The sequence below is a fragment of the Asterias rubens genome, chromosome 16 (genome assembly GCF_902459465.1).
Source record: "Asterias rubens chromosome 16, eAstRub1.3, whole genome shotgun sequence".
Lineage (NCBI taxonomy): Eukaryota > Metazoa > Echinodermata > Asteroidea > Forcipulatida > Asteriidae > Asterias > Asterias rubens.
Window position 1 is genome coordinate 11600035 of NC_047077.1, and position 23303 is coordinate 11623337.

General features: G+C 37.5%; 1 protein-coding gene across 5 annotated transcripts in view; it reads right to left on the minus strand.

The window, feature by feature from the left end:
- Window positions 1-6067: 6067 nt before the first annotated feature.
- Window positions 6068-23303, minus strand: part of LOC117300625 (extracellular sulfatase Sulf-1-like) — a 66841-nt gene continuing 49605 nt past the window's right edge. For 3 of the 5 annotated variants that reach the window (XM_033784303.1, XM_033784304.1, XM_033784305.1), the window contains 11 exons: window positions 22189-22305; window positions 21218-21304; window positions 19826-19952; window positions 19003-19231; window positions 18092-18249; window positions 17091-17380; window positions 15848-16080; window positions 14762-14904; window positions 13577-13709; window positions 8273-8312; window positions 6068-6232 (listed from right to left, as the gene is read on the minus strand). In XM_033784303.1, coding sequence (XP_033640194.1) covers window positions 6148-6232; window positions 8273-8312; window positions 13577-13709; window positions 14762-14904; window positions 15848-16080; window positions 17091-17380; window positions 18092-18249; window positions 19003-19231; window positions 19826-19952; window positions 21218-21304; window positions 22189-22305 — 1642 coding nt within the window. In that variant the 3' untranslated portion in view covers window positions 6068-6147. Of the gene's footprint in view, window positions 6233-8272; window positions 8313-10947; window positions 10995-13576; window positions 13710-14761; window positions 14905-15847; window positions 16081-17090; window positions 17381-18091; window positions 18250-19002; window positions 19232-19825; window positions 19953-21217; window positions 21305-22188; window positions 22306-23303 lie in introns of all 5 variants that reach the window. The other 2 variants (XR_004520189.1, XM_033784306.1) reach the window with 2 other exon arrangements.

Consider the following 23303-nt stretch of genomic DNA (forward strand, 5'->3'; position numbering starts at 1 on the left):
GGCATTTGTTACATGCAGGCATGGTATTTGGTGCTTGGGAAAAAAGTAGGAAGATTACGTGCCTGTACATGCTACTTTTTTGGTACATGCTACTTTTTTGGTACATGCTACTTTAGCTGCTATGGCCATTTGGTACATGATACTTTAACTTCTATGTGCATTTGGTCGATGCTACTTTAGCTGCTTTGGGCATTTGGTACACGATACTTTAACTGCTATGTGCATTTGGTACCTGCTACTTTAGCTGCTTTGGGCATTTGGTACTTGCTACTTTAGCTGCTATGGCCATTTGGTTCACGATACTTTAACTGCTATGTGCATTTGGTACCTGCTACTTTAGCTGCTTTGGGCATTTGGTACTTGCTACTTTAGCTGCTATGGCCATTTGGTACCTGCTAATTTAGCTGCTATGACCATTTGGTACCTGCTACTTTAGCTGTTTTGGGCATTTGGTACTTGAAGGCACTGGACACCTTTGATAATTGTTAAAGACCATATGCATAAAATAACAAACCTGTGAAAATTTCGAGGTGATTTGTCATGAAAAAATGCACGAGAATAATGAAATAAATTAAAACTGAATAGTGCCCATTGGACTTAAAAAAATATTTGTTTATGCAAATTTGACTCAAACAAGGCTAAATCCACTCTTGGTAAGATGCAACAAGAAAAAAATTCACATGCAAATTTATCATGGAATTAAGCTATTGGTAAAGGCCGAGTCACACTGCAGCGATAACGAAATACTAACGATCACCATGCAAAGAGAACACATTGTATTGGTTGAATTGCTCCACGCCGAATACGCACACGCTCATTCAACCAATGGAATGCGTTCTCTTTGCGTCGTTGTTGTTATCGTTTTCATTATTGCTGCTGGGGGACCAGGCCTTTAGGCTCTTTGTTCTACATCTTACCAAAGCAAGTGCTCTTTGCAAGATGAAAATGGGCTTGCCCTCTCAAAGATGGAATTCCTAGCCTGGGTTAATAATGACCATCAACCATCACTACTGATTTTTCTATTAATATTAAAGACCCTGGACACTATTGGTAATTATCAAAGACCAGTCTTCTCACTTGGTGTATCTCAACATATGGATAAAACAACAAACCTGTGCAAGCTTGAGCTCAATTGGTCGTCAAAAGTGCGAGATAATAATGGAAGAAGAACAAATTTGTCACATGAAGTTGTGTGCTTTCAGATGCTTGATTTCGAGACCTCAAGTTCTAAATCCGAGGGCTCAAAATAAAATTCCTGGAAAATTACTTCTTTCTTGAAAACTACGTCACTTCAGAGGGAGCTGTTTCTCACAATTTCTTATATTATCAACCTCTCCCCATTACTCGTTAACAGGAAAGGTTTAATGCTAATAATTTTTTTGAGAAACTACCAATAGTGTCCACTGCCTTTAACAGTTCATTATTACTGTAAACGATGTTAATGCACTAACAAAAAAGCCGGGAAAAAAAAGACTCTTAAAATAAACTTAAATAAAACAGTTTACGTATAATTTTAACTTAAGATGCAGCCTCACTTTTTTTTTAAACACACAGTTTTGTTCCAGAATGTATTGACACTTTAATTTCAGTAGCTACATTTAAAACCTAAAGCAAGCTTTTCAATTTAAAAATTACTACTAAGCCTGAATAACTTAAACATAAGGCCCAAAAAACATGTTTAGCGTCTGACCTTTTGAAAAAAGGAATTTCTTTTTTTAAATGGTCGCCAAACACGATTTTAAAGACAACCGGCCGAGACCGTTACAATACATTTTTTCTTCTCTTTTCTTTCGCAAATTTTGTTTTCGCAAAAGAAAAAAAAGGAAGCATTTTTATACTTGGCCTAACAGATAAATAAGTGCTTAATTCTAAACTCCCTAGTTTTGAGTAAGATAGTTCAAGGCAAGAAAGTCGTGCAGTCTATAAGCCCTTGACATTTTTACAAAACATTTTTATACAAAATACAGCCATAAAATTGTCTTACATTTTATTTAAACAAAAAAAATGATGCACCATTGGAACCGGAAAATGGAAAAACAAAAGCCTACTTATTTATTTATACATTAATAAGATATTAATTTTTGGTTTTACCCTTACACTAAAGGTGTGTTAATTCATTAAGTTACCTCCCAACTATCCAAAAAACAAAAACAAAATATACCTTTGTGAAATGTCCTCTTCAAAGGGTCTGGACACTTTTTGTAGGGAAAAAACCCACAATGTCCACAGATTTACATTACACTTACACAGTTTGAAGATAATGATAGTAGAAAGCTTCCCTGAAAATATTACTTGCTGAGGTGCTGTAGTTTTTGAGAAATGAGTAAAACAATGTCATGGAAATAATTTTCGTCTCGGTGATCGTGAGACCAAATTTATTTTAGCCTGTAAAAACGTATTTTCATGACATTGTTTTTCTCATTTCCCTAAAACTTTATAGCATCTTAGCAACTAATATTTTAAGGAAAGTTTGCTACTATCATTATCTTCAAAGGGTGTAAGTTTAATGTAAATATGTGGACATTGTGCTTTGTGTTACAAAAAGTACCCAAATCCTTTAAATTAATTCATTTGAAACTTCAAATCTGGGTTACACTTTCAGGAAAATGGTTTTGTTCCCCTTATGCAGTAATTTTTGGGAACTTTTTGGAACTATGTTATTCTTTGGTAACACTCAATTAAAATCAAAGCAATACATTCCAAACACAATCACACAACTGTCTTAAAGGCACTGGACACTATTGGTAATTACTCATAATAATTATTAGAATAAAAACTTACTTGGTAACGAGCAATGGAGAGCCATTGATAGAATAAAACATTGTGAGAAACGGCTTTCTCTGAAGTAACGTAGTTTTTGAGAAAGAGGTAATTTCTCACGCAAACATTAACAGACTTCAGGCCTGAAGCCTTTCATTGTGCATATGAAAGCCCACAAATGTATAAAACAAGGGTGTTTTGAATGTTTTATTCTCCTAGTGAAAATGTTCCTCTTTCTTGAAAACTATGATACTTCAAAGGAGGTCTTTTCTAACAATGTTATAATATCAACAGCTCTCCAGTGCTCTTTAGCAAGTACATTTTTATGGTAACTGATTATTCTGAGTAACTATTAAAGGCCACCCTTAAAGTAACAAATGTAGTTCTTCAATTACACAAATTTAACTGAAGTTATTACATTTGTGTGAATATTTGTTATCATTAAAATGTTCAATTGCCTTCATAGCGCTACATTCTATTAATGAGCAAGCTTTATATTCAAAATTATTAGTTCATATCAAACAAGCATTACATACTAATTTGTGCGTTTTTAACATTACATGATCAAGTTTACAATTTGTTCTGTGAAGTTGTTTATTCCTGAAACTTTGATTTATCCTTCAATCACTTGAGCTCCATGGCTGCTTTTGTGTAGAATTAATGAAATAATTTGAATTAAAACTAGGAGTAAAAAAGGGGGGATTACCCTATTTGAATTCAAAGCGAGTTTATCATTCTCACTTAAAAAGAAAGCACCCAACATTTGACAGTCATGTTTATTAAAAGCTGATACTAGTAAAAAACCTTTGCGAAATCATTACGCACTTTTCTATAATTGATATGATGTGCTCACAGTGCAATAAATAAAATGTATATGCTGCGCACACAGATCCTTGTCTTTTGATTGGTGGAACAACACGCATTACATGTCAGGCCTAGATTTTCTTCTTTGAAAGGGCAAGGCCATTTTCATTTTTCATAGGGTACTTCCATTGGAAAATCTTTAGATCAATGGGAAAATCTTTAGATCAATGGGAAACTTTTGATGGGGCACCAAGGCCAGGGGCAACAGAGGCCATGGCCTGTGTGTCATCCTTAATCTTGCAAAGTATACTGAAGCTCCAAAATTTAATATAGGATTCCTATATGGATAACTATAGGATGCTTCGCAGAGTCATTTCCAAAATGACCATTCCCCGCCCTTTGTCCAAATGAGGAAATGTCAAGTCACGGCGACCAAGGTTGTGCCTACATAAAGTGGTCCATGTTGTGTAGAAGGTTTTTTCTATAGAGAATTTTCTGGGTTTTTGTTGACAAGTTTCTGGGTTTATTCTGAGGAAAAAATTCAAACAACAAGGATCCATGTCAGAGTAAAATAAAACAAGTGGCCAAAGAACTAAGCCTTAACAGCATTATCAATGTTCCTCTAATATTTCCACCAGCTTCGTGCCTTGACTTCCTTTTTCTCCCAACCCATCCTTTTTCCCGTCAGAAGTTAGGAAATTCAAGGGACGCCACTTGCCCTGCAATAACTCCACCTCCTGTTGACTGTCATGCTCCTCTAAAACTTCAATAAACGACTGTCGCTGCTTCGAAGTGGTTAAGAACCCTGCATCTTTCTCCTCATTGCGAAGTATCCGAGTGGGCTGAGCATTATGGGGAAGAGGCTTTGGACGACTGTAGTGGGAATAGCGAGGTTTACTGCTCGGCGTGGAGAATGATGCAGGACTAACAGAGAACGGGGTCGCTAATACTTTCTTGTGAACAGGATTGGCTGTCGTTGCATCAACATTTCGTGGAAAACGTCGTTGCCTTTTAAAAGAATCTACAAGTAAACCACTCCTGAACTCTTGTAAGATCTGATTGAGGTCTACAGAACGTTGGGTCTCTGTAGAGTGAAGTCCAGATACTTCTTGTTCTTTAATGACGGATGTACCTGGAATAAGATCAGTAACGAGGACAGACTTGGTCTGTACTTGAGACACTAAGCTCTGCGATTCACCAGATCCGACATCTGATGAAGTTTCAATGGAAACATCAGTTTGAGATGGAGAGTTCCCGAGCTGGACAGGTGTCTTTATCGTTGCTATTGGCAACGGAGATCCACCAATGGTGTTTGCGGATGTTGATGTTGCCATGGAAACATCACTTTCAGATGGAGGACTCTTGAGCTGGATATGTGTCTTCATCGCTGCTTTTGGCAACAAAGATTTGCTGATGATGTTGGTGGAAGTCTTTGGAGCAGCAGTTGTTTCCAAGTCCATTTTTCTGTAGTCTGTTAACGAAGGCAGACTGGAGATTGAGGAATGTAGGATAGTTTGAGATTCATAACGAGTGATGAAGTGGTCACCGGACTTTTCTAATCCATCTGTGTTTTCAGGAAGCCTTAGAGTGCTTGGGTTCAGTTCGAAAGGTTGGTCACTTATTTCTGTTTGGAACAAAACTGTCGAAGAAGGGTGATTTGTAACTAGTTCATCATCACCTGAAGCAGGCTGGTCATCTCTTGTGAAGATGGATAAGTCCACAGAGGTGTGGTCGGTCTGAAGGGGGGTGTGGTCTTCGGGCTGTTGAGGTTCTTCTAGAGCCAGTGTTGCTAGAGGAATAAGGTCATCACTATTAGAATTCCCCAATGGAAACACCATCCTCTGCTCCTCTAGTTTTACTGAATCTTGTCTTGGCTCGTCTCCTTGAGGCTGTACCATCTCATCTGCTGCTCCTTCACCTGTTGTTGTTGTTGGCGTTATCAAGAAACTCCTTGAGTACTGCATCTCAGAGTCTGGCTTATTTTCTTGTGAATATCCGGATCCATCCTTCAAAAATTTGCCAACAGGCAGTTTGTGAGTTGTTCTAGAAGCTACTTTGTTGTGTGGACTGTCGGTAATCAAGCTTCCCGAACCATCAGCGAATTGTTCCTCAGAACGTTGAGATGTTTCAGGTGTGACTAAACCATCTGGATCTTCAGCACTACCAGAACCTTCCTCCTTAACAATTATTTCAGTTCTTGATACTTTTACTTCCTCAGAGTGTAGAGTTGTTTCAGGTGTGAGTAGTTCATCAGCTCTACCAGAACCTTCCTCGTTAACAATCGTTTCAGTTCTAGTTCCTTTTTCTTCCGGGTATAGGTTCCAAGGTTCAGCCGTCGACGACGTGATTGTTGGCATTGGGATTGCATTCCCGAGAGTATAGCTTTCTATGGTGCCATCTTCAGATGAAAATTCTGTTGTTCCTAGGGTCATTGAGTGTTCCTCTTTAGAAGAGGTCATAGTCAGGTCAGGGTTCATGCTACCACTGGGGTCAAAGGTCATGATTGTTTGACCTGGGAATGGGACTAAGGTAACATCGGATTTTGATTCAACTTGGGCAGTTGGAGGGGCATTTGATGATTGGTCAGTCACTGTTGGGGTTGGCAGTCCGTTTGTGTGACTTTTTTCGGTTTCGCTTTCGTTTCCGCTGCCATTTTTTCCAGAGGTGACTGTGAAAACAAAAAATTACATCAAAAAATGATTTTAGTAAAAATTTAATTATTGGCTTTTTGATTTGTTTCACATTGTGACCAGATCTCAAGATGTAACTTCAACTCATAAGGTCGTTCCATAGCATGGATTTTTGTCAATGTGTTTGAGACAGTAAAGCAACACAAGTTTGTTCTAGATTTGAAGCTTTTTCAAAAAGTGTGTTATTTTTATTTGAATTATGAAACAAGTTAAGGACTTGAGATCAATATCTGAGATGTGGTCACAATTCTGATTTAATGAGATACAGACATGTAGAGATGGAGCATGCTGGATGAGAAGACAGTTTGGCGGGCAACAGATGGTTAAAGTACAGTTAAAGCAACATGCAAGTAAAGATAAGCAGATTCAGTAGCACTGTATATACACAGTAGAAGCCATAGATTGTCTTCGGACCAAATAACCTCTGCATTACTCTGAAGTTTTCACTCTGAAACTATGTTTTGAAATAAATTTACTTGTAATTCACTGGATTGGCAAGATTCCTTTCTTCAGCAACCTTTTTCAAAATAATAGCAGATATTCTGTGGAATAAGAGTGCCCGACTTAACTTTTCAAAGCTTAAAATTCCGCTTAAAAAAGTCCGGCTTCATCAAGAACTTTAAAAACCTTGTCCAATTTTGGACATTTACCAGCTAGATGCAGCTTAAGCTAAAGCCAAAGCTTAAGCCAGAGCTAAGGCCCAAGCCATGGTTTTGAAAATGATCTTAAATTTGTAATAATCCAGACAAACAAAATGGCTGCACCACGACAGCGGGTATGATCAATAAGGCACAAGTATTGGTTGACGTGTCAATTCTTTAATAAGGTAACCTTATAGTTAGCATGCACTAGGAACACTTGCAGAGACCATTGCGCACGCGCCAACTGTTAAATGAGGTGCATGCTGATCTAGCTAGTAATCAAACTTGATCCTCAATTCACCTCATTCCATGCCTTACGAGCGCAGACCGAGTATTTGTGAGAAGGTAATGTCACCTTTAGCACAAACATCGCCCTCACTGAGTTCGAAGCAAAAACAAAACTCTCGTTGGCTGAGAGTTGTGTGTGTCCTCGGTGAAGGCAGCCTATGCAATAAGCCATTTTGAGATATGGAGAACACATTCATACAACACTGTTGGGTGTGGTCAAATTTGTCTGTATACACCCAAACCAAACAGTGCACTCATATATAGTGTCTGCCATACTTCAAAAAGGCTTATAGGTTTATTCGTTCCTGTGCTTCTCAGTCCTTCCATGGCAAATCAGCCCAACTCAAGAATGTTTGTTTCTTATATTAGATAATTTCAGGGTAAATTTAGGTGTTTTTCTTTTTACATTTCAAAGGTTTCAAGGCATACTTTGAATGGATGTGAATACATCAAGTCCTATCTCAGCCTCTTATGAAATAAAATAAAAACAGTTTTCAGCGATGACTATAAACTATGTTTTTTTAGGATCGCGCGTCAAGATTTCCATCGCGCGACCATCGACTATAAACCGATGCGATGGGAATGGATCTGTGACCCAACAATGATATATAAAACCACAGCACCATGCAAACAAGTTAAAATTCAAACGTATTGACACTGTGCGATAAAGTATCATAAAGCTATGAAAAGAGAAAGCAATGCAACATGAAAACAAGCAAAGAGGAATATAAAGCAACAGTTCATAGGAAGAAGGAAGGTAAAGCCTGCTTCATACTGTCTGCGAATGCAAAGCGAATTTTGATGTAACAAACTTGCAATGAGCACTTTGAAACAGTTGAGCAAAAATTCGCAGCGCAAACAGGGCATCAAAACTCGATTCGCATCCGCAGGAAGTAAGAACCAGGCTTAAAGCAGAAATTTGATGGTAAGCATTAACCATTTCAGGCATAATCACACCACCCAGTTTAGGAGTGACACCATTTTTGTGCAGCTTAAAGACAACTTTAACTTTAAAACTTAACAACAGAGAGAAAGAGAGAGCAAACTCATGGCAAACGTTCAGTAAAAACTGATATTTTTTTGTTATACCTGTCGAAATTTTGAATTTTGAGCGGTCTCCTCGAAGAGCCTAGAGGTGGAGGAAAGGAAAGGATTGAGGGGAGAGAAGAAAAGAAGAAACACGGTGAAGAAGAAGCAAAACGAAAGATGGAGAAATAGTGGAAAGGGGAGATGGAAGGCAACTGACAGACAAAGAGAGATAGAGATTGGTAAGAGGGAGGGGAAGATGGCGAGAAGGGGGAGATGATTAAGTGGTGAAGAGGGGAAAATGGTGAGATGATGAAAAGGGGAAAACGATGAGGTGGGAAAATGGTGAGGTGGGAAAAAGGGTAAGACGGGAAGATGTTAAGGTGGGGAAAATTGTGAGAAGGGGAAGATGGTGAGGTGGGGGAGATGGTGAGATGGTGAGTCGGGGAAGATGGTGAGATTGTGAGATGGGGAGGGGAGATGGTGACAAGACATGAGGAAAAATGAAAGGATTGAGGAACATGGAAATGAGGATGAGGTTTGGAAGAAAAGGCCGGAAAGATAACATGAGTTAAAATATGACCCAAACAAAAACGTTATGCCATGAGTTGTTGAATTTATAAAGCAAATTAAGATGCAATTAAAAAAAGAAAAAGAAAAAAGAGAATTATAAAAATCCAATCCAGCCCGGCAAGCAGATAATAATAGCCAATGAGAAAAACAAATAAATACAATTTTAAAAAAATATGACAGAAAACATAAGGAATGTGGTTGTGAAAATGGAATGGTTGAAAAAGGATGATTGAAAGGTTGGGGGAAATTACAACAGAAGTCGGAGATAAACATAAGTGATTATGGGCAAACGTGTAGTATGAGACATTGAGAAGAGGTTTGGGGATTGAGTAGGGATAGATGATCCATAATAGGGTACAAAGGATGGGAAGGCAGGAATGGTGGTACAGAGGGATGTTTGGAGATTGTTCAGAAAAGATTAAGTAGTTTGAGTGTAAGGTTTAGATTGGAGTAGGATAGACAGGGGTCAAGTTTTAGGGGAAGGAACAAGATTTGGAAGAGGGGTTCAGAAAGAGACAAAGAAAACATTAATTACTCAACAAACAAAACAAACATCACAACATGTGAATAGCCATTTCTCATGCTGTGGCCATCTTGGATTTTCTTCAAATCAATTCAGTTTCAAAACTAAACTGAGGCTGGAAGATGGAATAGTCTGGTTCCTTTCTTACACAATTAAAACTATCAATGTGTGAACAGGGAACAAGACAAAGATGACCACAGCGTGGTGCAGGCCAATTAAAACTACAAGTGCTTTCTCCAAACCTCCGCTTAGGCTCTGGCTTAAAACTTGTACCCTTCAAGCCAGAACCACAAGCCACAGCCACAACCCAAGCCTTGGTTTGAAAAAGGCCCAAAGTGTAATGTTAGCTTGGTATTACTTCCTATGACTAGGGCCTAGTTTCATAATTGCTTAAGCACAAAACATTTCTTAACAAATTTCTGCTGAGCAAAAAAGGGCAGTCTATCAGCCGACATGGTATTTTGACCGGAAACATAAATCTGGTAAGAATAATTGTTTTATGCTTAGCTTATTTTGTACTTAAGCAGCTCTATGAACATGGGTCCAGGTGGTCAGGGTGTTTTAGGGGAAATGGAATTAATAACAGTTTGTGTGAAGGGATCAACACACTTAGACATTACTAACGAGTTAAAATCGATGTTTGAAAAGATTGACACAACACTTAGTACAGTATACACAACAAGCTACGTAGAACATGCACCAAAAATATCTACCAAAAGCCCAGGGATTGGCCCTACTGTAAAGAAAAGATTAATTTGTGTGTTTTTGTTTTAAATAAATGTTGCTGTCAATTAATATGTTGATGTGTTTGTGATAGCGTGTTTGGCTTTTGTTTTGCTATGAATAAGTTTGTTTACTTGTTTTATGATAAGCTTGTTTATTTTGTATAGCTTTTTGGGGGTTAATATCTTAGTGACAGACATTACTTTATTGTGCATGTTTGGGCAGTGTTAGAGCTAGACCAGTTTTAGTAGTGGGCTCTAAATCCAATTAAGCCAACCAAGGGCAACCGTTTCAACAAAATTATCCATATTTATATATGGGGGCCATCATTGCTAAAAGTGCAATCTGGGGGAAATCTTTGCTGGGCAGCACAGTGTATTTTGTTTAAAGTGATGAGCGAAATTTGTTGGTTCTGGGCAGGCCCGCCTGGCAGCACCCACTGTGGCTATAAAACTGTACACAACCTTACATGACCAATGAAGTTTGTAAATGGTGTTGGATGGTGTAAGTACCATAGTAGGAGGGTTAATAATGGACAACATGGTGATAAAAGTAACTGTGAAATCGCATGATGACATTGTCTTGTTGTTGGTATAAAACACTGCTCTAGATGCAGTGGGTTCGAATCCCACCTGAGTAATATGCATGTGATTTTTTTTTCACAGACCTCTGGAAAGTACCGAGTATACAAACCTGACACACATCGGTGTACATGGGTAAAATCACAACTTTAATACATTGTTAATGTTGTAAAATGCATTTTCTTATACTCTGAACATCAAATGAACTCTGTCTTTATGTTTTTCAAACCTATAAAATTATCATTACATGGTTTATTTATTGCTGTTATTTTCGGTGAAAATGATTAATTTCTATTGACCAATCCCCTGGGCTCGATGATCTCATGATGACAACTTACGGTGCAAATCTGTAATTGAGTGGCATCCTAAAATCATGTGCGAAGGACTGCAGGCGAGACAAATGAGAAATAAATTGTTTCCAGTTTTAGTTGCATGCATACTACATTTATTTGTACCAAAAATAAAACACTTTCCAAGACTATAAATCTAAAAAAACAAAAAAACACAAAACCCCTTGCTTTTAGACAGTACTTCGAACATCACTTTTAAGGGTCTAGGTACTTTTTGTTGGACACAAAAGACAACGTCTACAGATTTACATTTGACTCACATAGTTTGAAGATAATGATGATAAAATGTTTTTCTTCAAGTATTACTTGCCGATGTGCTGTAGTTTTGGAGAAATGGGTATTAAAACAAGTCACAACAATAATTTTTGTCTCAGTGACACATAAAATCATTTTAGCATGTAAAAACTTTTTTTCGTGATACGCCTTCTCATTTCTCATAAACTACAGCACCTCAGCAAGCACAATTTTAAGGTAGGCTTTCTACTATCATTATCTTCAAATGGTGTAAGTTTAATGTAACTCTGTGGACATTGTGTTTTGCGCCACCAAAAGTACCCAAATCCTTTAAGAAAGTTGTTATATTGTTGATGAGTTATCACTGGTGTACACAACTACCTATACACATCCCATACAATGTGTGCATTATTAGTCAATAGACCTTATCGCAAATACCAATGCGCAAGCGCAGACTGTTTTGAATGAGGTGCATTGTGGGATATATATGGATCAAATTTGGATACCAGCAAGACCACAATGCACCTAATTCCAAGCTTTACGCGCGCGCCCCGGTATTTGCGAAAAGGTCTATGATGTCAATACAAAACCTTCTCAGGTCTGTAATGGGGGAAATGATCAAATTTATTTGAAGGCAAAAATGGTTAGTTTTTAAAATTCCACTTAATCCCCAAGGGTCAACGTTATCAAAGGTCAACTCTCTTTCCGGAAAACAAAAAATTTCACTCAGGTCTGTAATGGGTGAATTAATCAAATTTATTTGAAGGTAAAAATTGTTAGTTTTTAGAATTCCAATGACTCCCCTGGATTTTAGTTTTGATTTTATATTTTAAATTACAAAAAAAAAAAAAAAAATCACAGACTCCAGTCGTCCTTTTTGTCTGCATGCCACAAATTTCTTAAGAAAAAAAAAAGAGCTATAGACTGAGAAGACATTCACAATAAAATGTTCTTTTGGTAACAATTGGCAAAGTGATGGTCATTAAACTTCTGCTTTGACAAGTACAGAGTGAAGAACACAAACATAATTGGACAGAACCAAACTGTTCTAAATGTTTGTATTTATTTTTAACCTCTTCCATGTGCTTATATAAGCTCAAACATCTTTTACAATTGTTTATTTGTACTATGTAGATTTTAAGTGGACATTTAGTTTTAAAACACAGCACATTTCTCGACATTCGCACGTATTTTCAAGTATTTTTTTTTATGGCATACAAAACAAAGTTTCATTATACTCTTATTGTGCTGAAGCAAAATAAGTTATCAAATATGGCATTTGCATTAAAGCAAACTTTCTTTATGAAGCAATAAATAATTTTAAAGCGAAAATATGCAAAGCAAAAAAGAAAGGGTTCAATTCGTTGATGTAAACTTGGAGAGAAAAAAAGGAAAACAAACAAATTGGATGTTCTGTTTTTTTATTGATTTATTACTACTTTTGAAGAGTTCATATTTATGTTCTTAGATGGGACATCCAAAAAGGGTTTGTTTTTGTACATTCATCTACTTTGCCAACATAAATGTTACTTAAAAAAACAATTGTTGGTGTTTTTCAGGAGCTTTTAACCCTAAAAATGTATTTATAATAAAAAATAAAAAACAACAAATAAAAATTGAGTTGACAAACCCAAGTTTTTTTAACTTTACTTCTAAGAGAAAACCCTAACATGAATAGATGTTTTCAATCGAATCGTGTTATGTTATATTTCAAATCACTGTGGAAAGCATAATTCCTAAAGTCAAAAGGTTCCCTTTACCTTCCAAACAGCTGTTTTAAGCAGCAGTTTTTGCCAAATTAACCTCAGTAAAAAATTAACTAACTAGCATTTAAATATACAGTACAACACATGCATGATTCTTGGCCCTTTGGGATCAAAGAAGGGACATGTTTATTTAAAACTACAAGGGCTTGTCTGAATGTACATATTCTTTTGTAGATTTTCATACGTACTACCCCAAAAATTGTTGATGTTTTTCTGAGGCCCAAAAGTAGGGAGAATTTCATGCTCGGCAAAACAAGTTTTACAGCGACCAGTCTGACATGACTTTTGTCAATTTATTGGCATGACTTGTCTTGATATTTCAGACCATATGAGACTTTCGGGGTAGACAGGTGACAGCAGAGTAGACCATATATGCGCATGACATCACTAAAGAACAGCGCCCTCATTTATATGTCAAAAAGAGGCTGCTAAAAAGCCGTAACATCTGATGTCACAATTTGTGGTGAGCGAATAATAATCTGGCGCCTACAGACCAAACATCCAAGAAGTCCATTCAAGCTTAAAACTGCATACCCAGCATGTCGGCTGCCACCTATTGACTCAATATCTCAGGTTTTTTTTAAAAAGACAATGAATCAAAATATTTCAAACGCTACCTGTCTTTCTTGGCATGTTACTTTTGTAAGCAGCGGTGCAGTTACTTGCTCCTGTGCAATATTTTAACGTCTGAAGTTCGTCCCTCATGAACTTTCTGTGGTCGTCAGTGATTTCAGTGATGGCATTTACTTTCTGTAGGAAGAACCAAAGAAGAACAAAGGAGGATAAACAAGTTTAACTTTCAAACAAGGTGAAGAAACAGGTCAAGCTGGGAGGTGGTATCTTGCTTCGCCTTCCACCTCAAGTACCTCGATTTAAAGGCAACTTTGGTAATTGTCAAGGAACAGTTTTCTCACTTGGTGTATCTCAACATGTGCACAAAAATAACAAACCTAGATGTATGAAAATTTGAACTCAAATGGTCATCGCAGTTGCAAGAAAATAATAATAGAAAAAACACCCTTGCTGCACAAAGTGGTGTGCTTTCAGATGCCTAAAAAGGCTTCAGGCCTGAAGTCTTTTAATATTTTAGTGAGAAATTACCTCTTTCAGAAAAACTAAGTTATAATTACCAAACGTGTCCAGTGCCTTTAAGCAGCAATATGAAAATGGGCCCTTAAGCAGAAATGAGCGAAATACCAGTCACAAAACCTTCACCTGGTAAGCAAAATTCTGCTGTGCTTAGCTGGGTTTTTTTTCTGCTTAAGCAGTTTTATGAAAATTTGACCCAGGATTAAAGACACTGGAGACTATTGGTATGTGTCAAAGACCAGTCTTCTCACTTGGTGAATCTCAACATATGCATAAAATAACAAACCTGTGAAAATTTAAGCTCAATCGGTTGTCGAAGTTGCGAGATAATAATGAAAGAAAAAACACCCTTGTCACACGAAGTTGTGTGCTTTTAGACGATGATTTCGAGACCTCAAGTGTTAAATCTGAGGTCTCGAAATCGAATCCGTGGAAAATTACTTCTTTCTTGAAAAATAAGTCACTTCAGAGGGATCCGTTTCTCACAATGTTTTGTAGTATTAACCTTTCCCTTTTACAAATTACACGTTACCAAGTTAGGTTTTATGCTAATAAATGTTAAAGTTATTACCAATATTGTCCACTGCCTTTAAGCAGAAATGAGCAAACCAGTCAGCCTTCACCTGGTAAGCATAATTCTGCTGTGCTTAGCTGTTTTTTTCTGCTTAAGCAGCTGTATGAAAATTTGACACTGAAATAAGAATTTAACAAACCTGATGAGGGTCTTCAGTCATGTCAAAATATTCTAAGAAGTCCGTGATGAATTCACAATATAAGAAGTCATGGGTCTCATTGATAGAGCGAAGACAACGGTAGGAGTTGTTGACTGAATTCAGACACAGACAGAGATGACCCACTGTGAAGAAAAAAAAGTTGTAATAATTGAGTTAAATATTCAGTTTTTGTTAAATTTATTTAATAACATTTCACACTGGCAAAATAACATCAGGTCATGAAAAAGTACCTTCAACAAAATAAAACTATGACTGAGAAAATAAAAGATACAACAGGGCTCGAAATTAAAACTGGATTGCAGGCCCGAGGTTAATGAGTTTAGCACTGGGCCAGTGGTTCTGTGTTTTGTTTTTTTAAATAATAACACCTCACTGAATTTTAAACTTAAACTGATACTAATAACTTTCACTTCTGTCGAGAAATTCTACACAGAAGAAAAATTACAAAAATTTCCATAAAACAGCTCAAATGTGAAGCTGTGTATATAGTGTTTTTTATCATTTTGAGGTTGGTCTTATAAGAAATGTTCTGCAGCCGATTTCACGAAACGCTAGGATAAATCCCAGCTCTCAAAAATCGAGCCCTATACAAACCAGAATTGTGTGAAATAAAGAGTCTGAAGATGATCTGGACACTATTGGTAATTGTCAAAGAACAGTCTTCTCACTTGGTGTATCTCAACATATTATGCATTATATACAAATTCCTGTGAAAATTTGAGCTTAATTGGTCGTCGAAGTTGCGAGATAATAATGAAGGAAAAAAAAACCTTGTCAAACAAAGTTGTGTGCTTTCGTCCTGTTCAGATGCTTGATTTTGAGACCTCAAAATCTAAATCTGAGGTCTCGAAATCAAATTCGTGGAAAACTACTCCGTTACTTCAGAGGGAGCTGTATCTCACAATGTTTTATACTATCAACAGCTCTCCATTGCTCATTACCATGTTAGTTTTTATGCTAAAAATTATTTTGAGTAATTACCATTAGTGTCCACTGCCTTTAAATGACACACAAGGAATTAGGGCTTAAAAATTAGCACTGAACAAAAACTTAAAAGAAACTTACACGTCCAAAATGGTTTGACTCTCCAGTGATCGTTGTCATGTGATGTACATTTCATGCCCTCCACATGACAGTCTTGTTTATTTTGGAACTTCCTCTGTTTGCGAGATAAAGTATCCGCCGGAATGACCGAGATTTCATCCTGTATGTCATCCTCGACGAACTCTCCGAACGCTGGGACACTTCTGGCCGAGCGGGATCCTCTGTCGCTGCTCGGTACCTCCAGCACAAACTCTCTGAAATTATCAGAAGCAGAATCTTATTTAAAATAAAAGAAATTTATGAAGATTAAGAAGATTTGATGAAGTAAAATCAAAGCAAAACATTTGAGTTTGTGCTTAAAGGAACACCTTGCCTTGGATCGGACGAGTTGGTCTATAAAAAGCGTTTGTAACCGTTTGTTATAAAATGCATATGGTTAGAAACATGTTATAAAAGTAGAATACAATGATCAAACACAATAATGCCTCGAAATTTTCGTTTTCGTTTTACTTTGCGAACTAACACGGTCGGCCATTTATGGGAGTCAAAAATTTTACTCCCATAAATGGCCGACCGTGTTAGTCGACGAGATAAAAGGAAAACCTTGCAATTTTGAGGCATGTTCATGTGGATCATTGTATTCTACTATTAAAATATCTTTCCAATCATTATGCATTTTATAACAAACGGTTGAAAACGCTTTTCTGAGACCAATTCGACCGATCCAAGGCAACGTGTTCCTTTAACTGACCTAAAATCAAAAGGAGGTCTCTAGGTTATTTATCATTGCTAAATGAATAAAAAGAATGTATTCCTTAAACCATCTCAGCTCCCAGGGGAGTTAACAGCCTGTGCAACAAATCTGCGGTACTTAAGCTATACAGGGACTCAAATGTCACAGCCAGGACTCAATCCCACACTCTGCTGAACAAAAACACCAGAGTTTGAGTAAGGTGCTCTTATTCGCTCAGCCAAGCAAGACAGCCCACATCTTCTAGGTCCTCCTGTTTTTGAATACATTAATGGCTCCCTCAGGGATCAATACTTGGTCCACTATTATTACCCTTTATTCTCCAGATAAATATCTCCCATTCTCTCCAGCTCTCTAGACCGTCTCGAAATCTCTCCCGTTTTGTTGATACATAGTCCCTAATGGACCAATACTTGGTTCTATTTGTTCACTTATTTCTCTACATCCCCTAGTTTCTCCTGTTTTTTGAATATTTAGTTCCTCAGGGATCAATACTTGGTCCACTAATATTACCCTTTATTTTCCAGATAGATATCTCCCAGTCTCTCCAGCTCTCTAGCCTGCGCTTCTGATATCACCCCGTCGATGTTATCGCAAGTACACACTTTCTCTGGTTTGTCTTTCTTGTACGGCTCCTCTGGAACAATCTCAATTTCAATCTCAGACTTTTCTGAAACCGGTGGCTTGGTGTCCTTAAGGAATACTTTGATTTCTTTCAGGTCGTCGAGATGTTTGCGAAGAAGACGAACACGAGCAGCAATCAGCTTCCGATGGTTGACCCATGCTTTTCTGGACTCAAAAATCTGGGGGGGGGGGGGGGGGGGATCAGCTTCGTAAGGTCATGCTATACTAATAATAATAATAACAGTTATAATAATGGACATTTGCAAAGTGCCATACCTGTCAGAAAGACACTCCTGGCACGTTGAAAAAGAACTCTGCTAATGACGGTATTTAAGGCAATATGACTGAACAAGTAAGTTTTAAGTTTGGTTTTAAAGATGGAGAGAGTGTCTACTAGTCTGAGGTTCAGTGGAAGAGCATTCAAAAGAGATGGTCCAGAATGTGAAAAAGAACCCTACTTATAAATAACAACACATTGTGATTTTTTTATAATTATTTCTAAAATAATAACAATAACAAATTCCTATATAGCACATTTCACAATAACCGTATCAATTGCTCTCCTAGGGCCAATAACACCCCTTTGATGTATCGCAGCTCCCTTGGGAGTATACAGCCCTGAGCTGCCTGTAAGGCGCTTGTGGCTTTTCATACACAATATCAACCTCTACCCTCGCAGGTACCCATTTATACCCCTGGGTGAAGAGAACAATTATTGTTGAGTATCTTGCTCAAGGACACAAGTGTCACGACTTGGATTCTAAAAAACTAGTTATATTTTAAGGGAAGCTTTCTACCATCATTATCATTAAACCGTGTAAGTTTGTAGTAAATCTGTGGACGTTTGTGTTTTATGTCATACGTGAAGTACTCAAACCCTTTTTCCATACCTCATTATCGCACATGACTGTGTCATTTCGATACACCTGGCACTTTGGATCATTCAGCAACTCGTTTTGAAGTAAAGCGTCGTCGATGAAGAACAAATCTTCATCTTCTATGATTTCGGACTCTCGTTTGCTTCTCATGAAGCGAAAAGGTGGATTTGCTGAGGAGGAATTTATTATAGTAATATTAACAGTAATGAGAGAGTAGGAAACTGCTTACCAATAACTAAAAATAAAAATAAACATTTGAAGTGCGCCATGTCTGTCAAGTGGGTAGACTGCAGGACTTGCAATCACAAGGTTGTGGGTTCGAATCCCCCAGCTAACAATGACTAGAATAAATATTGTCGTCTAGTTAATGAATCACAGTTTCTTGATTTGTGTAATTCATAATCATAGACGTTAAACCAATGTTGGTGAGAGAGATTGGCTGTTGCCAGCTTGGTGTTTATATCCCTTGATAAGAAGATCATTCAAACAAACAAATAAACAACAAACAGACACATGTTTAAACGTGTGATATAAACACTGCTAGAAGTGTTTAAACATAGGTCCTAATGTACACACCAGTAATCAATGCACTACTATTCGCCTGCACACACAGCAATTGAGAGTTGCAAGCATTTTGAGGCTCCGTGAGCCTGAGATCGTAACAAGAACCCCAAATTTACGACAATTTTTTTATAAATATCCCCCCAGAAAAAGTACTTATGAATGGGAATAACAGAGTGGTGACTCAGTCTACAACATTCATTTCAAGGGTCGTGGCCGAGAGTAATGACCTCTTTTCAGCTTAGTCCTTTATCGCACCGTCACGACTCTGACGTATTTAAACAGCCATTCAACACCTCGTACCACTCTTTTGTTCTCTTATCATGGACCGCCCACAGGTTCCCAACAACCACGCCTCTAACCTTGACTGACATGCTCCCGTATGAAATCTCTCTGCTGGCGTTTCTCATCTCGAGTCAGGGCTGCCTGTGTGCTTGGTCTGTCTCTAAGCTTAAATCGTCTTCCTTTAGCTTTACTAGACGGAGCTGGAGTCTCGCTCCTCCGCACACAGTGACAGCGAATCTTAGGCGGCCGTCGACACTTCTTGATTTTTAGTACACCTGTAATTTCATCTTCCATACAAGCTTTGTCCTAAGATATTAAAAATAAATTAACTGGAATTATGGTTGGTCCTTGGGAAAAAGTAGATTAACTTTATTGAACAGTCCCTGCGAATGCGAAACCAATTTTCGCGTAACAAATTCACAACGAATAATTCGTGTCACTCCTGTGCGGATCATTCGGTGGGAAAACAGCTATAGGTGACGTCAAAATTTGCTACGCATTCCCATTGACAGGAAAGTATGAACTGTGCTTTATCAGCGATGTGACAGGCTGTTGAAAAAAACTAACCCTGAACTATGAGCGAAAAGCGTGAATCTTGTGAGCGGTAAGCAGGAAAGCTACTGAAGGCAAAGCCTGCTTAAATACATGTATGTATCTTTAGTTTTCAAAGCTCTTCTATGCAATGTGGTGTGTTCAATATGGTTTTGTCATCATCTTCCCATGAACTTGATCTTGTTATAAAATATAAACAAATTTAAATGTAAGAAAAATTGTGTTTTGTGTTTGTTTTTTTTTTGTTTTTTGTTTTTTTTTTTCTTGGGGGGGGGGGGGGTTGAAAAAGTAATTGATTTCCAGTTTAAGAAAGCGGAGAAATCCCATTCCTGTTTATCCGTATAATACCTGGAATGGTTTACAAGGTAATTGAAGCTCAGGTGTGTCTCTACATTGCTCCCTGAGTCGATCCTCTTTCTCCTTACGGATGTGAAACAGCCTCTTATACATCCTCTCTAAGTCCTCAGGAGAACGCCTTCAGATACAAAACAAGAAAGAAAAGAATGACTACGGGTCGGTGCTAAGAGATCGCCTTGACGGCACATACACAAGGCTTCTTATGAGGGTGCAGAGCATCTCATGGCTGAGCAGAAGACCGAAGAACAGATCTACAGAGACATTCAATCAATCTCTGCTACTGTTGCTCAACGCAGAGTCCACTTTGCTGGTCACTGCTTTTGGCCAAAGACCAGGTCATACCTGACGTGTTATTTTGGAGACTGCCGTGCCCTGTCGTGTTTGTGAAGGCAGCATTACCAGTTCGCCCTCTAGTTCTTATATATAACTCTACAGCACTAATTTACTATATTAGGCAAGAAATCCAGGGAAAGAAGAAAGTTTTAGTGTTAGATGTAGGAGGAAAACGTTAAACATTCACTAAGGTTTAGGAAACTTTTGCAGATACAATTGTAATCTAATGTGAATTGGTTAAAGGGTTTGGGTACTTTTCCATGACACATAAGTCCACAGCTTTACATTAAATTACAAAGTTTAAAGTAAAGGATAGTAGAAGGCTTCTCTTGCAATATTACTTGCTGAGGTGCTTTTCTTTTTAAGAAATGAGCAAAACAAATTTTACAAAAATAATTTTCGCCTCAGGAGACGAAATTTAGTTTGGCATGTACAACAGATTTATGCAACTCTCCTGAAAAATTTGCTTTGTGATTTTCACTTATTTTCTTTAAAATGTGGAGACTAATGAAGCTGAAACTTCTACAGGTAAATTATATTACATACATCTTCATGTACATTAAGCATTTAAGTAGGGGATTCATGTCATGGCCAAAAAAGGTCTGAAGTCAAGTCGTGCTGAATTTCAATTAAAATGTTTTCAATGAATAAGGAAATCGAGTCATATGATTATAAACAGATTTTAATTGTGTAAAAAAAAACAATCATTTCGAATACCCTTATCCAGCGCTTTTCAGAGAGATTTGCGAAAAGCTCCGTTACATAATTACTCCCAAAACATCATACTTGGGAGCTCCAATTTGTAAAGCCGATTTGTTGCAGCGTGGAGGTTTAACAAAGCAAACTCCCACAAATTGTCCTTGACGCGCGCCGTTTCAAAACCTTTAGGTCGGAGCCCGAGTTTTTATTCGATAATTACGAAAAATTCAGAAGTGTACACATATCAAAATTACATTAAAATGGTGAACAAGTGCATTATAAACAAGTTAAAATACCATTTCCATTAAAACATTCCGCTCAGGAAGCTGTTTAAGATTCATAAACACTTACGTTCTCTCCACTAGAAAGCTAGACCTCCATGGTTCTGCTCCGGTATAGCGCCATTTACGCTTCTTGTTCTTTCCTGTTACTCTGTAGCTGTAAAAATAATATATTAAAAGTTTATGGTTTGAATGTACGTTCAGTTTGCAGTATCACCATTTATATATCAAAGAAAAACATAAATAAAGGTACACTTGCAGTTACAACCATGTAAACAACTTTTGGGGGGAATGTCTGAAAAGGGCCAGTTTGGTCTTGACGTTTCAAACAGCTAGTATACTCTGCTCGTCTTCTACTTTGCTGGGTAGATTTGTTCTTTTGAGAATTTGTCTTGTCATTTATTTACCTACCGCAGAGTAAAATTTGGAAATCATGAGACTATCGTTAGTTCTGAAAAGAGCTGTCTTGCTCATTAAGTACTAGCAGGGCAGAAGGTAGAAAATGGGCCTGGACAACTAACTTTTGTTTAGTGGAATGAGGGGGCGTTCTCATTATTAACTTCACTGCCACAAAGTGAGTTCTTAAATGGTCTGATGGTTTGACAAAGATTTAGAGAAAGAGGTAATTTTTTTCACCCAAAAAAAAATTAATCTCAAAAAGGCTTCAGGCATGAATCCTGTCTCAGGTATCTGAAAGCTCACAATTCTATGCAGCAAGGATTTTTTATTATTTTCTAGCAACTTCGACGACCAACTGAACCCAAAATTTCACAGGTTTGTTATTCTATGCATATATTGGGATACACCAAGTGAAAATACTGGTCTTTGACAATCACCCAAAGTCTACCCTGCTTTTAAGAATTCAATCCACAGAAAGCCTGATTCATACTTCATGGGAATGCTTCATGCAAAGTCAATTTTATTGCATCACAATTGAAAATGGAGCGCGTACCTATTATTGCATCACCAAAATTGGCTTCGAATTCGCAATTGCAGGAAGTATGAACTGAGCTTTAGACAAAATAAATCAACCCAACTTACTTGGATAAATTGAACAGCTTCATTATAGACACACCATCCATGATAGGAGGGACATCCACCCCCGCTATGTCCAGAATGGTAGGTGCCAGGTCAATATTAAGCACTATATTTGGAACTCTGCACTTGTCAAAGAGGGAAGAAATAAGCAAAACCTGCGGGATCAAGGTACAATTGATACATTTCCAGACATGCTCACTCTTTCAGTTTATGTTAATTTAAAGCAGATTTTAAAGCAGATTTCAAGTTAAGTAAACTTACACACAATAATTAAAATGATTGAAAATGAAGTTTACTCTAACTTAAAGGCAGTGGACACTATTGGTAATTACTCAAAATAATTATAAGCATAAAACTTTTCTTGGTGACGAGTAATGGGGAGAGGTTGATGGTATAAAACATTGTGAGAAACGGCTCCCTCTGAAGTGCCATCATTTTCGAGAAAGAAGTAATTTTCCACGAATTTGTTTTTGAGACTTCAGATTTAGAACTTGAGGTCTCGAAATCAACCATCTAAAACGCACACAACTTTGTGTGACAAGGGTGTTTTCTTCTTTCATTATTATCTCGCAACTTTGATGACCGATTGAGCTCAAATTTTCACAGGTTAGTTATTTTATGCATATATTGAGATACACCAATTGTGAAGGCTAGTCTTTAACCATTACCAATAGTGTCAAGTGTCTTTAAGTAAATTTGCTTTCATAACAATTGCTTTGATTTAAGTAAATTTGTTTTTACTAACGCTATTTACAATGGAACATTTTCTTCTTGTCAGTTTACATTCTAATCAACTCCTTGGCAAACTGCAAGTAGACCTTCCCGTGAAATATAATACCTACATTCACGTTAGAAAATGCCTTAGAGCTGCCCCTAGGCAGACGCACAAATGTACGCGTCACGCCATACAAAAAGGCCCAATATTCCCTCATGTTGCCAACCAGCACTGTTCGAGAGCAAGGATCAACACACTAAGATTTGTAGTGCACGTAAAGGACCCAGACCCCTGCAGGTTCACACAGTCTTTGGTCCCTTCAAAACCAGACAAATTTCCTGGGAAAGTCCCTGAAATAGTTTGTTGGGGTTTGATAAGATGGTCTTCCTGTCAAGGGAACTCG